We start from the raw sequence: 16,654 nt of genomic DNA on the forward strand, positions 1-16,654 counted from the left end.
CAATGAAACAAGGTTAACGGTGGCCGATCGGAACGAAACTCGATGGGCGTGTTAGACTCATGGCCTAAGAGGTCTGTAAGAGTTTTGAAAGAAATTGGCCACTAGTTGGCGCTAATGAGTTTATTGGCTCTGTAATCACGTGGAGTTGCACCCATGCCCACGAAATGCATATAATTGGATAGATCTCCTCATACTGAACCACTTTGCCAATAGAACCATTGCTGTCAATCAAATCGTTCATTAAATATTCACGAATATGTTAAAAACCTACATTTGCAAACTAGTCCCTGGTTTTTCGTCCAATCGGAACCAAACCAGTCTAGGCCTATTCTCTGGACTCTCTAAATCAATAGTTATCAAAAAAATGTTGAGATTTTACATTTGTTTTGCTATAACAGGGTCGTTTACTAAATGGGCGGGACAAAATGCACCGAAAAGCCTATAAATCCTAAAGGAAAACTCAGAACTTCACAAAAACTGATGAGCATATGTGTCATAACATGCCGAAGAAGCATGAACAGTTTCATGGAGATCGGACCATAGGTGGCGCTATAACTGTTAAAAAGCATAAAAACCATGTATTTCCAATGGTAAATTGCCTATATTGGCTGTAAATGGTGTTTTCCATCTATTATGTCAGTGGATAAATGTGTGTTATATAAAACTGAATGCCTTTTGATGCTGTTGTGCTTAAAGGCCTTAAAGGTCTGAACTGCTTGAACACCGATAAATGCTGCTTGCAGCTTTAATTATTATTATTATTATTATTCTGCCGTAAAACGCATCGTGCAGACCAAACCGTAAGTGCTGCAGCTCTGAAACTTTGTCAGATGGTAGTACAAAAATCGAGGAGAGGTTATCAAATTATGAGCCCGATTGGCCCATAGGTGGCGCTATAGCGACCAATTGCGCGAAACCACTCATATCTCCTAGACCGTAAGTCGTACACTCAAGTGTCTTATATCGTTGGAAAGCTGGTCACCTGACGAAAAAAACGTATATCTCCGATTTCATTTCCGTCATGATAGATTTTCCGCCATTTTGAATTTAGTCGAAAAACTACTTTTGCAAACTAGTCCCTGGATTTTTGCCCGATCGGAACCAAACCAGTGCAGAAATGTTCTCTGGAGTCTGAAGATCAATAATTATCAAAAAAATGTTGAAATTTCTCGTTCCGGTCGCTAGGGGAAGCAAAATAAACGTTGCGGGAGGAGCCTATTTTACTAAAATGGCTATAGCTCGAGAAGTAAATGAGATATCTTCACCAAACTCGGTACACATGTGTAAGAGTTCAATTTGAGGTGACAGTAAAAAAATCGCGACGATTGAACACTAGGTGGCGCTATAAAATGAAAAAAACAGATAAACACCTGACCGTCAGTCCGATTGACTTGAAAATTGGTATGCAGTGTCTTGGTCTAAGGCCTCATGTAAGTCTATAAGGACATTGGTGTATCTCAAAAATCATGGCCGCCATCGGCCAATGAAGTTTGAGCATCTATGAAACAAGGTTAACGAAGGCCGATCGGAACGAAACTCGTTGGGAATGTTCGACTCATGGCCCTAGAGGTCTGTAAAAATTTTGAAAGAAATCGGCCACTAGTTGGCGCTAACGAGTTTTATGGCTCTGTAATCACGTGGTGTTGCGCATATCCCCACAAAATGCATATCATTTGATAGATCTCCTCATGATGAACAACTTTGCCTCAAGAACCATTGCTGTCAATCAAATCGTTCGTTAAATATTCACAAATATGTCAAAAACCTACTTTTGCAAACTAGTCCCTGGTTTTTTGCTCGATCAGAACCAGACCAGTCTAGGATAATTCTCTGGACTCTCTAGATCAATAATTATCAAAAAAAAGTTGAACTTCGTCTTTTGTTTTGCTATAACAGGGTCATTTACAAAAAGAGACATGACAAAATGCACCCAAAAGCCTATAAATCCTAAAGGAAAAGTCAGAACTTCACAAAAATTGATGAGCACATGTGTCATAGCTTATTCAACAAGCATGCAAAGTTTCATGGAGATCGGACTATAGGTGGCGCTATAATTGTTAAAAATGTTAAAAACAATATATACCCTATGGTAAATTGCCATTATTGAAACTTAAAACTTAATGTCTTTTGATGCTTTTGTGCTTAAAGGCCTTCAAGGCCTAAACTGCTTGAACCCCGCTAAATGCTGCTTGCAGCTTTAATTATTATTATTATTCTCCCCTAAAACGCATAGTGCAGCCCAAACCGTAAGGGCTAGAGCTCTGAAACTTTGTCAGATGGTAGTACAAAAATCGAGGAGAGGTTATCAAATTATGAGCCCGATTGGCCCATAGGTGGCGCTATAGCGACCAATTGCGCGAAACTGCTCATAACTCCTAGACCGTAAGTCGTACACTGAAGTGTCTTATATCATTGGAAAGCTGGTCACCTGACGAAAAAAACGTATATCTCCGATTTCATTTCCGTCATGATAGATTTTCCGCCATTTTGAATTTTGTCGAAAAACTACTTTTACGAACTAGTCCCTGGATTTTTGCCCGATCGGAACCAAATCAGTGCAGAAATGTTCTCTGGAGTCTGAAGATCAATAATTATCAAAAAAATGTTGAAATTTCTATTTCCGGTCGCTAGGGGAAGCAAAATAAACGTTGTGGGAGGAGCCTATTTTACTAAAATGGCTATAGCTCGAGAAGTAAATGAGATATCTTCACCAAACTCGGTACACATGTGTAAGAGTTCAATTTGAGGTGACATTAAAAAAATCGCGACGATTGAACACTAGGTGGCGCTATAAAATGAAAAAAACAGATAAACACCTGACCGTCAGTCCGATTGACTTGAAAATTGGTATGCAGTGTCTTGGTCCAAGGCCTCATGTAAGTCTATAAGGACATTGGTGTATCTCAAAAAACATGGCCGCCATCGGCCAATGAAGTTTGAGCATCTATGAAACAAGGTTAACGAAGGCCGATTGGAACGAAACTCGTTGGGAATGTTCGACTCATGGCCCTAGAGGTCTGTAAGAATTTTGAAAGAAATCGGCCACTAGTTGGCGCTAACGAGTTTTATTGCTCTGTAATCACGTGGTGTTGCACACACCCCCACAAAATGTATATCAATTGATAGATCTCCTCATGATGAACAACTTTGCCTCAAGAACCATTGCTGTCAATCAAATCGTTCGTTAAATATTCACGAATATGTTAAAAACCCACTTTTGCAAACTAGTCCCTGGTTTTTTGCCTGATCGGAACCAGACCAGTCTAGGATAATTCTTTGGACTCTCTTGATCAATAATTATCAAAAAAAAGTTGAACTTTGACATTTGTTTTGCTATAACAGGGTCATTTACAAAAGGGGGCGTGACAAAATGCACCCAAAAGCCTATAAATCCTAAAGGAAAACTCAGAACATCCCAAAAATTGATGAGCATATGTGTCATCACATCATTAACAAGCATGCAAAGTTTCATGGAGATCGGACTATAGGTGGCGCTATAACTGTTAAAAATGTTAAAAACAATGTAATCCCTATGGTAAATTGCCATTATTGACTGTAAATGCTGTGTTCCATCTAAGGTCATCTAATTTTCACATCTTAACGTTCAAAACCAGTGCAGTACATTTATCTGGACTCTCTAGATCAATAATTATCAAAAAAAGTTGAACTTTTTCATTTGTTTTGCTATAACAGGGTCATTTACACAAGGGCGTGACAAAAAGCCCCCAAAAGCCTGTAAATCCTAAAGGAAAACTCAGAACTTTACAAAAATTGATGAGCATATGTGTCATAACATGCTGAAGAAGCATGCACAGTTTCATGGAGATCGGACCATAGGTGGCGCTATAACTGTTAAAAAGCTTTAAAACCATGTATTTCCTATGGTGAATTGCCAGTATTGGCTGTAAATGGTGTTTTCCATCTCTGATAATATCATAATGTTAAAACCAGTGCAGTACAATTCTCTGGACTCTCTAGATCAATAATTATAAGAAAAGGTTGAACTACTTCATGTGGATGACTATAATAGGATGGCTTCAACATGTACTGTGTTGAAGCCATCTATTACTACACTTTCAGTGTCCCTGAAAGCGTTGATCTCTTCAATAAACAAGTCACAACACGTGACATTAAATAATCATGAACATTTTCAGACAGATCGGACAAAATATGCCTGTAAAACAGTTAAAAAGGTGAAAATGATGGTCTGTTAAGCCAATAAGTGGAGTTTTACTGCCACCTGCTGTTCAAAATAGTAAGTTGTCATGTATATTTCATCTTATGACTATCAATTCACTAATTTAACATTTACGATCACATTTAGTCAAAAAGTACTATGACAACTGTCATATTGAATTAAAATCTACACACACTCATTCAGTTGTAGATAAATGATATGAATACCTACCACTGTTGTCACTGTTTTTAACATAGTTTTATAACATTAGATTACAAAGAAATATCCCAAAGGTGTGTGTGTGTGTGTGTACATCTCTGATCATATCATAATGTTAAAACCAGTGCAGTACAATTCTCTGGACTCTCTAGATCAATAATTATAACAAAAAGTTGAACTACGTCATGTGGATGGCTATAATAGGATGGCTTCAACATTTAGTGTGTTGAAGCCATCTATTACTACACTTTCAGTGTCCCTGAAAGCGTTGATCTCTTCAATAAACAAGTCAGAACATGTGACATTAAATAATCATGAACATTTTCAGACAGATCTGACAAAATATGCCTATATAACAGTTAAAAGGTGAAAATTATATCAATATGATGGTCTATTAAGCCAAAAAGTGGTGTTTGACTGCCCTCTGCTGTTCAAAATAGTCATTGTCACACTACTCAACTATAATTCATACTATGACTTTATTAATTCACTAATTTAACATTTGCAATCACATTTAGTCAAATATTAATATGACAACTCACATTAGGTCCTGAATTTAAAAAATGTGTAATCTACACACTCTTATTCTGTTGTAGATAAATGATATAAATAACAAGACATATTGTATATGAAGGCTGTAATACCACTGTTGTCACTGGTTTTAACATAGTTTTGTATCATTAGATAACAAATAAATATGTGAATGAATATGCTTATAGACCAAATAACAAATACACTATCCCAAATGTGTGTGTGTGTGTGTGTGTGTGTGTGTAAGCATGAAGTGATTCATGCTAAGCATGAAGCATAAGTCATCTATTGAAGTGACAATTGAGTCACTTTGGATCCTTTTCAAAATGTCTGAAGAATGAGTTTGTGTAGATGATAATAGCACTGTTGTCCACTAGATGGAGCAGCAGCATTAGACATTTTTAATTTTTTTATTATTCTGCCGTAAAATGCATCGTGCAGACCAAACCGTAAGTGCTGGAGATCTGAAACTTTGTCAGATGGTAGTATAAACATCGAGGAGAGGTTATCAAATTATGAGCTCGATTGGCCCATAGGTGGCGCTATAACAACCAATTGCGCGAAACTGCTCATAACCCCTATATATCTTATATCATTGGAAAGCTGGTCACCTGACGAAAAAAGGTATATCTCCGATTTCATTTACGCCATGACAGATTTTCCGCCATTTTGAATTTTGTCAAAAAACTACTTTTGAGAACTAGTCCCTGGTTTTTTACCCGATCGGAACCAAACCAGTGCAGAAATGTTCTCTGGAGTCTGTAGATCAATAATTTTTTTAAAAAATCTTGAAATGTCTCTTTCCCGTGTCTAGGGGGCGCAAAATAAACGTTGTGGGAGGAGCCTATTTTACTAAAATGGCTATAACTCGAGAAGTAAATGAGATATCTTCACCAAACTCAGTTCACATGTTTAGGAGTTCAATTTGAGGTAACAGTAAAAAAATCGTGACGATTGAACACTAGGTGGCGCTATAACACGAAAAAAAACATAAAAAGGGCTATAGCCATGTGACCATTTGTCCAATTGACTTGAAAATTGGTATGCTGTGTCTTGGTCCAAGGCCCCATGTATGTGTATGAGGACATTGGAGTATCTCGAAAAACATGGCCGCCATCGGCCAATGAAGTTTGAGCACCTATGAGACAAGGTTAACGGAGGCCGATCGGAACGAAACTCGATGGGCATGTTTGACTCATGGCCCTAGAGGTCTGTAAGAATTTTGAAAGAAATCGGCCACTAGTTGGCGTTAACGAGATTTATGGCTCTGTAATCATGTGGTGTTGCTCACATCCCCACGAAATGCAATTGCATTTGATAGATCTCCTCATGACAAACAACTTTGCCTCTAGAACCATTGCTGTCAATCAAATTGTTCGTTAAATATTCACGAATATGTTAAAAACCTATTTTTCCGAACTAGTCCCTGGTTTTTTGCCCGATCGGAACCAGACCAGTCTAGGATAATTCTTTGGACTCTCTAGATCAATAATTATCAAAAAAAGTTGAACTTTGTCTTTTGTTTTGCTATAACAGGGTCATTTACAAAAGGGGACATGACAAAATGTACCAAAAAGCCTATAAATCCTTAAAGAAAAGTCAGAACTTCACAAAAATTGATGAGCACATGTGTCATAGCTTATTCAACAAGCTTGCAAAGGTTCATGTAGATCGGACTATAGGTGGCGCTATAATTGTTAAAAATGTTAAAAACAATGTATACCCTATGGTAAATTGCCATTATTGAAACTTAAAACTTAATGTCTTTTGATGCTTTTGTGCTTAAAGGCCTTAAAGGCCTAAACTGCTTGAACCCCGCTAAATGCTGCTTGCAGCTTTAATATATTATTATTATTATTATTATTATTATTATTATTATACAAGCAGTTCGGCAGTTGTTGTTGATGTTACGTGACTGTCTGACTAGTCAACACATGGGGTGATGACATTATCGCTTCACAAAATATACGGATTGGCCGTACACGAAAATGCAAGGGTGTCGTTTTCAGATTTTGTCTACCCTGGGACCCGGTTTCAAAAAATAGCGGTTTCAGTGTCCCAAAACTTCAGATCCGTCTGGATGAATCGCCAATATGACAAAAAAGTTTGTGCGTATACAGCTAAACGCATCTCGTGTGGATGGGGCCCAAGGCAGATGAAACCATGTTTTTTTTGTTTTTTTTTGTTTGTTTTTTTTTTTAAACACGTGAGGGCCGATGGAATGAGCTGTTTAATGACCGGAGCATATGATGGCAGTCTGTTACTGTCATACAAATCTCTGTCCATTCCCTGGCCCACCGGCTTTGACGGCCAATCAATTAGTATTTTTTCCGCTACCCTCCGGCACATTTCAAGTTGGTCGAGCTCCACCTGAACAGGACTCTTTGTTCTTTCCCCCTTGCTCCGCTGCTTACAGAACTAGCAGTCAACATAAAATAACAGTTAGTAAGAATTATCCATAGCATGTCAAATATCTAGGTAGCACAAATAATATTCACAGTGACAGTTAATATAACCACTATCAAAAACGGCAGCATTTGTCAAAGTACTTTGGGGGGTTGTCTAATGGCGCTTTTCCACTGCATAGTACGGTACGGTTCGGTTCGGTACGGCTCACTTGTGGTGCTTTTCCACTGCATGGTACGGTACAGTACGGTTCGCTTCAGGTCACTTTAAATGGTACCTGGTCTGTTGAGGTTCCAAGCATACCGTACCGGTACTAAAATGTGACGTGAAACACTGCAGATCACTGATTGGTCAGACAGAATCGTCACTACCAGCGTCACTACTAGCGTCATTGGATTTGCGACACGAGACACGAGACATTTTTTTAGCAGTATTTTTGTTTTGCTGCCATCAGCCTCATTTTAAACACATTTTTCCGTCTAGCAGTTAAAAACAACCACATACCGAGAATCAGGAACACCATCCCCTCGATAGTCTCCATTGTTCCTGTGTTGTGGGTTTGAAAATGTGGCGCTTTTGAGATGATGTTATGGCAGTAGAGGCGCGCGCAAATAACGATCAGTCCCACACACTTTGAAGGGGTACTACTGCAGTGGAAACGCAAAGCGATCCGAACTGTTCCGCGCCGAGTCGAAGCGTACTGAGCCGAACCGTACCGTACTATGCAGTGGAAAAGCGCCATAATAACAGTTAAGCATCTTCTGAAAAACCTGCTGAAGGATAGCTTCCAAAGATCTTCATGGGGAAGAGAATGAGGTAGGGAGGTTATGCAGTGGTATATATTAGGGAGGCAGGACTCCTGCATCACTGTCATGATTGGTCTGTCGACTTTGTTATTGGTCCTTCCAAGATTGGTCATGCCTGTAAGATGGGGAGGTATGAATTGAAAAAACTTCCAGTTGCTAATGCCATTTGACTTAAGTCTATAGTAAATCTCTAGAAGAGATGCCCTGACTCTCTATGCATTAGATGCATCTGGGTAATAATGATGTGGAATTCACAAGTGGAACTGAGTGAACAGTTGTATCTACGCATTCTCATCCTAGGGCGTCATATATAGACACTTTTGACATTTCATCTAAATCCTGCGCACATTGGCACCCTTTCTAACCCTAACCCATCAATATAACACACACAGAGCTTTGTTCTGTTATGGGTAGGTTTAGGTCTGTGGTAGGGTTAGGGTTAGACCACTAGGAGGCTCCTTCTGGTCCATATATATATCTGCGTCACATATTGACGCTAAAGGGTGCCATGTGCGTTGGATGTAGACGAAATGTCAATCAGTATATGACGCATTGGGATGAGACCGGGCTGGTTGTGTGATGTAGTTTTTCTGTGTGAAATCCTCAAGAAAGCAATGTGTTTGGCTCCCTGTCTGAAGTCAGCAGAGTCTCAAACTGAATAACTAATGTGCTTACGTCAATGCCGGAACACACGCACAAGCAGGACTGATTGCGTCAGAGCCGAGGATCTGGCTCACGCTCGTATGTCTTTCTCCTTTCATCACACTCTTTGTCATCCTCCCCTTTGAAACCAAGACTGGGGCTGCCCTCATTCAGTCTAGCTAGAGGAACTGAAAGAAATCCTCAATTCCCTCTGAGTTTCCTTCATACATATTTTTTTTCTAATCTCTAAGTTTAGGTTCACACTGTTGTGTAACCCTTATTCACTTTCCTCAGAAACCAAGAGACTGCTTTGGTCATTAGTAAAGCTCAACTTAATAAAAATGTTCTAACTGATAAATTCTAACCCATCCCTCTCGTTTTTAGGAGTGACAAGGTTAGATGATCAGATCTTCATTAATAGAAACCCAGGAGTGCCATCAGTGGTGAAGTTTCATCCATTTAACCCCTGCATTGCTGTAGCTGACAAAGACTCAATCTGGTGAGTGACTGGAATTGTTCAAATAATGGCACTTGTGAATGAGGGCATGATGAGTATCGATGCTTTTCATAGCATTGCACATATTAAAGTCACCTTTATTTATTGAATGCATGTGTGCGCGTAGTCTTTCTTAACAAAGTGACCTTGCTAATTGTCTGCTATGCATAATACAACATCTTTAGTTGTTTCCGCAGATCCATGTGAACGTTTTCATCAGTACAGAGGAAAAAACTTTTGTTGTGTCTTTGAGGCCTTCTTAGGGGTGGTGTAGTTGACACGGTCTCTGCTGACACTTCAGAGCTGTGTTGCCTGTTGTGGTCGTGTTTAGGTCCTTCATTTGATCTGGATACAGCCCGAATCTGGCTGACTACACTAAACCTTTGAATAAACAGAGAGACAAATATTAGCGTAGATGCCTTTTTTCTTATGATGTAACAAGTACAATAGGACTTATTAGTAGAGGTCCTGGGTAAGATTTGTGTGCACTTTATTTCACAACATGGCGTTCACAACGTTGTTCAAGACTTCATTGAACAACATGGGATGTGTGCCAAAATCAGCCCGTTTTCATCCTTCAGCGTCACATAGAACGCTATATGACAAAACGGCGCTATACTACGCACATGACACCCTTTATCGTTAATATAACACGCGAAGCCAAGGCGTCATAAATCCTTTAGTGTAATATGAGACTACCCTACCCCACACCTAAACCTACCCATCAAATGATTAGTAAGAAAGAAAGAAAGAAAGAAAGAAAGATGGATTAGGTAGAAAGAAAGAAAGAAAGAAAGAAAGAAAGAAAGAAAGAAAGAAAGAAAGAAAGAAAGAAAGAAAGAAAGAAAGAAAGAAAGAAAGAAAGAAAGAAAGAAAGAAAGAAAGAAAGAAAGAATTGAATTTGAAAACACCTTTATTACAAATTTCCCTTTTTTTTCAAAACATTAAAAACAACCTACTTAAAATAAATTACATAAATTGAATAAAACAAAGATTGTCATCTACCACAGAGCACAAAGCCTCTCCATAACACCAAACATCCTCAAACATGGCAAGACATGAAGTAGCTTTATAAAACCTAAAATCAATCAAAATTCTTGACTTCACCATGGCACCAAACATAGACACCAGATCAAAATCTTGATTTTTTTCAATTTTTTCTTTCCGACTCATGTATATTGCCATTTTACTTTTGCCCAAAACAAAATTCAACAACTGACACTCTCTCTTTCTTCTCTTTGTATATTTTACCCCAAAGATAAAAGCTTGCATGGAAAATTCTTCATTAAAAGACTTAAACAAGTTTTGTAAAAAAAACAAATAAAGGTTTAAGTCTATGACAACTCATAAAAACATGAAAAACAGTCTCCCTTTGTGGGCAAAATGGGCATTCATGGCCTACCTCAGGATTCAACACAGATATAAAGGCATTTACAGCGATAATACAATGTAAAACCCTCCACTGCAAATCTCCAATTTTCTTATTTAATGGTGGCTTGTAAAAAGTTCTCCAATTTGGCTTAAAAACTTCATCCAAACCTAACACAATTCGCCAAGGTGTATCATTTTTCTCATTTAATGCTTTTTTATTAAAACATTTCACACATGACTTGTACAATCTCTTACCATTCACATCTTCAAAGTCCAAAACCACTACTTTTTCAGATTCCAGGAAAATTCCACCTTGCTCCTCTAAATTAGGCGAAACCATCAACCTTGGAAAACAGTCTTTATCATCAGGAGTAATTTCTCCCTCAAAATGTTTCTTGAGTAACTCAGTCTCTTCCACTGTAAGGATAGTCTGTATCTTTCGTAATAGTTTTTCAACCACTCGAGTGGATCTAATCCCCAGTTGTGTTGCCACTGCATCCACTTCAATAAAATCTGGTCCTGCCAGACTCATCAACTGACGAAGAGTCACCAATTTAGCCTTTACAAAGGCTTCTGTCAGTGACACTGATGCATTAATAATAATAATAATAATATGTTTATTTTATATAGCGCCTTTCAAAGTTCTCAAGGTCGCTTTACAGTAAGTACAGGTGAGCATCACATAACAATATGACATATAAACAATACAAAACGTTGAGACATAGAAACATGACATAGAAAAAGCAAATATAAAGTGAGATAGTGGTACCAAAACAAAGAAATCAGCAGAAACAAGAAGCGAAAAGATAAGTTTTAAGGTGAGTTTTGAATTCATGTAATGTTGAGAGGTTTCGGATGTCTTGGGGAATAGAATTCCAGAGAGTTGGGGCAGCAGTAGAAAAAGCCCTTCCACCAAATGATGATAGTTTGTGCCGTGGAATCCTTAAAAGACCAGTATCAGAGGATCTAAGTGTGCGAGCTGGGGAGTAGGTATGGATGAGATCAGAAATATAGGGGGGGGCAAGACCATGGAGTGCTTTGAATGTGATAAGGAGGATCTTATAGTTAATTCTAAAGCGTACCGGTAGCCAATGAAGTCTGCGTAAAATCGGAGTGATGTGGGAAGATTTCTTAGTGTATGTGAGGACCCTAGCTGCAGAGTTCTGTATGTATTGGAGTTTATTTATAGAAGAGTCGGGTAAGCCATAGAAGAGAGAATTGCAGTAATCAAGCCGTGATGTGATGAAAGCATGAACCAAAGTTTCAGCATCGGTGATGTTCAGAAATGGACGCAAACGCGCAATATTACGAAGGTGGAAGAAGGCAGACTTAGTGAGCGAGGAAATGTGTGGAAGGAAGGAAAGAGAGGAATCAAAGATTATACCAAGGTTTTTAACAGTAGTGGAAGGTTGAACCGAAACTCCAGCAATGTGAACATTATCTACACAGAAACGGGGTGTGATTCGAGGTGAGCCAATAAGAAGTAGATCTGTTTTGTCGGTGTTGAGCTTGAGAAAATTACTAGTCACCCAGGCATTTAAATCATCAATACAGGCTGATATGGAATTTGTGGGAAAAGGAGAATTGCATTGAGAATGAATGTATAGTTGGGTGTCATCAGCATAACAGTGGAATTTAAAGCCATGATGACGGATGATATTACCTAATGGGAGCATGTAGATGATGAAGAGAAGAGGCCCAAGAACAGAACCCTGGGGAACACCGTGTGGGACAGAGAGAGTGGTGGACTTAGCCTGGCGAATGGAGATGTAATGCTGGCGGTCGGACAGGTAAGAAGTGAACCAAGTTAGTGCAGTTCCAGAAACACCAATAGCAGAGAGTCGCGAGATAAGAATATTGTGAGAGATTGTGTCAAATGCAGAAGAAATATCTAGAAGAATTAGAATACTAGTGGAGCCGGAGTCGGTGGCCAAGAGGAGATCATTGACAACCCTGAGAAGTGCTGTTTCAGTGCTGTGGAGGGTGCAGAAAGCAGATTGAAAACATTCGTAGTGGTTGTTAGCTGACAAGTGTGTTTGAAGTTGGGCAGAGACCACCTTCTCAAACAGTTTCGATAGAAATGGTAGATTTGAGATTGGTCTGAAATTGGCCATGTTGGTGGGGTCAAGGCCGTGTTTCTTTAGGACAGGAGTGACAGCAGCAGTTTTTAATTCCAGAGGAACAGAACCAGAACTTAGTAGTTGGGAGATGAGAAGTGAAATCGGGAGAGAAATCACAGATGCACATTTTTTCAGTAAAGTAGTAGGAGCAGGATCAAGATGACAGGAAGATGTGTTTGCTTTGTTGATTAGCTCAGAGATATAAGCAGGGGTTGGGGGGGGTAAAATTAGTGAGAGTACCAGGTGTACAAGCAGTGGCGAAGTTGTGTGTAGACAGGCGAGATCATGGATGGGAAATGATTGTGAATGCTATATCAGTTTTATTTTGAAAGAAATGAAGGAATGATTCACAGAGGTCTGCCGGGTTACTAATGACAGGTGCAGGAGGGTTGGTGAGTTTATTGACCACCGAAAACAGTGCTTTGGGACGTGAAGACGCATTATTAATAATAGTAGAAAAGTAACTAGAGCGTGCAGTGTTTATAGCAGATTTGTACAATTGGATATGGTCAGTGTAAGCAGTAAGATGAACAGTCAAACCAGTTTTCCTATAAAGGCGTTCAAGACGACGACCAGCTGTTTTTAGCTTGCGAAGTGCAGGGGTAAACCAGGGAGATGTGTGTGTAGAAGGTACAACTCTACTTTTAAGAGGAGCATGAAATTCAAGGGCAGTGGAAATACCAGCATTATATTTGGTAAGGATATCAAGAGAGCTAGTGTGTGCAGTAATATCAGAGAGATAAGTTTGTGCAGATTCAGAAAACAGTACTGGATTTACAGAATTGATGTTACGGAAGGTTATAGTAGATTTCACCCTGAGGCGGGGAAGAGGCATTTCACAGTTTAGTTCAACAAGGAGGTGATCAGACAGTCCAATCTGAGAACCAAGCACAGAAACATTATATAGACCAGTAGTGCAGACGAGATCCAGTGTGTGACCTTTAGAGTGTGTAGCAAAATCGACATGTTGTACAAGATTGAAACATTCAAATAATGACATAAGTTCACGCGATTCTGCACAGTCAGTATCAACATGTATGTTGAAATCACCAAGTAATATAACACAAGAGGATAAGGCAGAGGAAAGGGTTAACAGTTCATGCAGTTCACTGAAGAAATCTGAGATTGCTTTAGGTGGACGATACAGGAGAATCAAGATCATTGGAGATGTACCAGAAACTTTGAGAGCTAAATACTCAAAAGTTAAAGTCACGTGAAAATCAATAGTTTTGACTGGAATGCTGCTGCGGTGAACAGCAGCCAGGCCACCACCCCTTGATGTCAAACGAGGTTTGGCCAGGTAGCTGTATCCACAGGGAGTGAGAAGATTTAGGTGGAAATAGTCATTAGGAGTTTGCCATGTTTCAGTGAGGAGCAATAAGTCGAAGTTTTTCTCAGTTAGTAGTGAGCAAAGCACAGTAGCCTTATCTGTGAGGGATCAACAGTTAAATAGCGCAACTGCAGGATGAAACACGCAGTCATTGCGCGTTTCAGTCAGAGACGGATCACATGAGACTGTTTTTAATGAGGAAAGGTTTATTCCACGGTGACGAGAAGACACCATAGAACAGCGGGTATCCGAGCGGTTCGACCAGATGGAAGGAATGGCTGAAGACGACGAGCAGCGCGATGAGAAGTGGAGGCGACAGGAGCGATGGACATAGCGGGGTCGCCTAGCAATCCCGAGCTCCGTGCAGAGTCTGTATGTAGTCGCGTCAAGACGAGGACGCGTTTTCATGCAACGCAGTTGGAGTAGCGAGTAGTTAAGCGCCATGGGTTCGACACAGCAGAGTAATAATCCCAGAGTTAGAACTAGAGGCAGTACCGGGACCGGGACGTTGGATGCAGTATACATAGTTAGACCACAAACATGTAGCAACAACATGACATCACTGGCAATTTTAAGAACGCACTTCCCGTTGCAATAGAGTGCAAGAAAGCAGTAACACTCTCAGCGCTAATTATGCACGATCAACGCAGTATGCAGACCTTATCAGATAAATTGAATGATAGGGGGTAACCTGCCACTCAAAAAACTGTCCACAATAGATAAGCGAGGGAGTGGAGACTCACCAGCCACCTACGTAGAAGGTACAGCAGCGCGAAGATCGGCAAAACAGCAGCAGAGTAGTGTAGGTTGGATGAGTGCCAGTGATGAGTTGGAGAGTTGTCAGTTGTCAGTATCCGCGATTCTGCGTTAAATCCACAGGGAAATGACAATAATAAAGTCCAGGAAAACGACTGTTCAGTAAAGAAGGAGATGAGCCGGTAGACGCAAAGCAGCAAAACAAACAAACAAACAAACAGAAAAGTTCCAGCAAGAAGCGGCAGCAAGGTGCGCACAGCGTACTCTCACCGGAAACGGAAGTGTAAGTTACGTCCAAAGTGATTACGTCCATTAGTAATGTCCAGTCTTGCACCATAAAGCAAAGGCTCTTCCAAAAGCCAATACAATGATGTGGGATTGTTTATCCTTTGGAGTTTGAAAAGACTCCATACTTTAAAAAGATTTCGATAAAAAACTGGGAATTTCTCCACATTTAAAGTTTTTGGATCCAATAAAAATAAAGATTTGTCCAGAGTTAGCCCTGCAGCAGTTTTTAAGATAGCACTTGCCACTGGTCTCCAACTTACAGACTCTGGGCCTGTCAGGAAACGTTGTATGAACTGTGCACGAAATGCTGCTGTCCGACTTTGTAGGTGCACAAGCCCTTGACCACCTTCTTCCTTTGGCAAGTACAAGATGTTATGAATCACCCAGTGCATCTTATCCCAGAAGAAGTCTATCAACATCGATTGTATCTTAGCAAGAAAAAGTAGTGGTGGGTCAACACAAATCAGTCGATGCCAAAGAGATGAAGCAACAAGGTTATTAATAATAAGGGTTCGACCCCTATAGGACAATATTTTCTTAATCCACTTCCATTTGTCCAAGCGGCCCTTTATTTTCTCAATCATCCCTTCCCAATTTTTTAATTGAAAAGACTCATCCCCCAAATAAACTCCCAAATACTTTATCCCATCTTTCTTCCATGTCAGACCACCAGGGAGTTTGGGGGGCACTGTTATCCGCTCTCCCACCAAAACAGCCTCACTCTTTGACCAATTCACTTTTGCAGCTGATACCATTTCAAACTCATCCAAAGTTTCCATTAAAAGGTTTACATCATTTTGTTCTTTTACAATTACAACAACATCATCAGCATAAGCTGATAAAACGAAAGAACTTTCACAATTCATTAACGTGAGGCCATTTAAAGCCCTTCTCAATCTTTGCAAAAGTGGTTCTATTGCTAATGTATAGAGCATGCCTGATAATGAACATCCTTGCCTCACTCCACGCTGAACTTTAAAAGGAAAACACAAGCCACCATTAAATTTCAACATACTCTCAATGTCATTATATAATACTTTAATATAATCTTTAAAAACCAAATTAAAACCAAAGGCATCTAGAGTCTTCCATAAATAATCATGCTCTACGCGGTCAAATGCCTTTTCCTGATCAATGGAAATCAAGCCAAAATTCACACCACAAATCTTTGATAGATCCATCAAATCTCGGATTAAAAAAATGTTATCAAATATAGATCTTCCAGGCACACAATAGGATTGGTCAGGACTAATTATATCATCTAAAACTTTCCCTAATCTAATCGCCAATACTTTAGACAGAATTTTATAGTCAGAGCACAGTAAAGACACTGGTCTCCAATTTTTAATATCACTCAAATAATCTCCTTTCTTTGGGAGGAGTGTAAGAACTGCTCTCCGACTACTACGTGGTAAAAAACCATCACTGAGAACTGCAAGCAAGTCTTCTCCTATAATGTCCCAGTATGCTTTATAGAATTCAAAAGGAATCCCATCTATCCCTGGAACTTTC

The 16,654-nt window shown here is 39.6% G+C and overlaps 1 protein-coding gene across 9 annotated transcripts in view; it reads left to right on the top strand.

Annotated features, from left to right (window-relative positions):
• The window catches only part of rptor (regulatory associated protein of MTOR, complex 1), a 402,321-nt gene that overhangs the window by 328,316 nt on the left and 57,351 nt on the right, over positions 1-16,654 (top strand). For all 9 annotated transcript variants that reach the window (XM_089134067.1, XM_089134063.1, XM_089134065.1 and 6 more), the window contains one exon: positions 9,166-9,280. In XM_089134067.1, coding sequence (XP_088990193.1) covers positions 9,166-9,280 — 115 coding nt within the window. The remainder of the gene's footprint in view (positions 1-9,165; positions 9,281-16,654) is intronic.

Source organism: Pimephales promelas, chromosome 8, assembly GCF_988280905.1.
Source record: "Pimephales promelas chromosome 8, fPimPro1.hap1.1, whole genome shotgun sequence".
Lineage (NCBI taxonomy): Eukaryota > Metazoa > Chordata > Actinopteri > Cypriniformes > Leuciscidae > Pimephales > Pimephales promelas.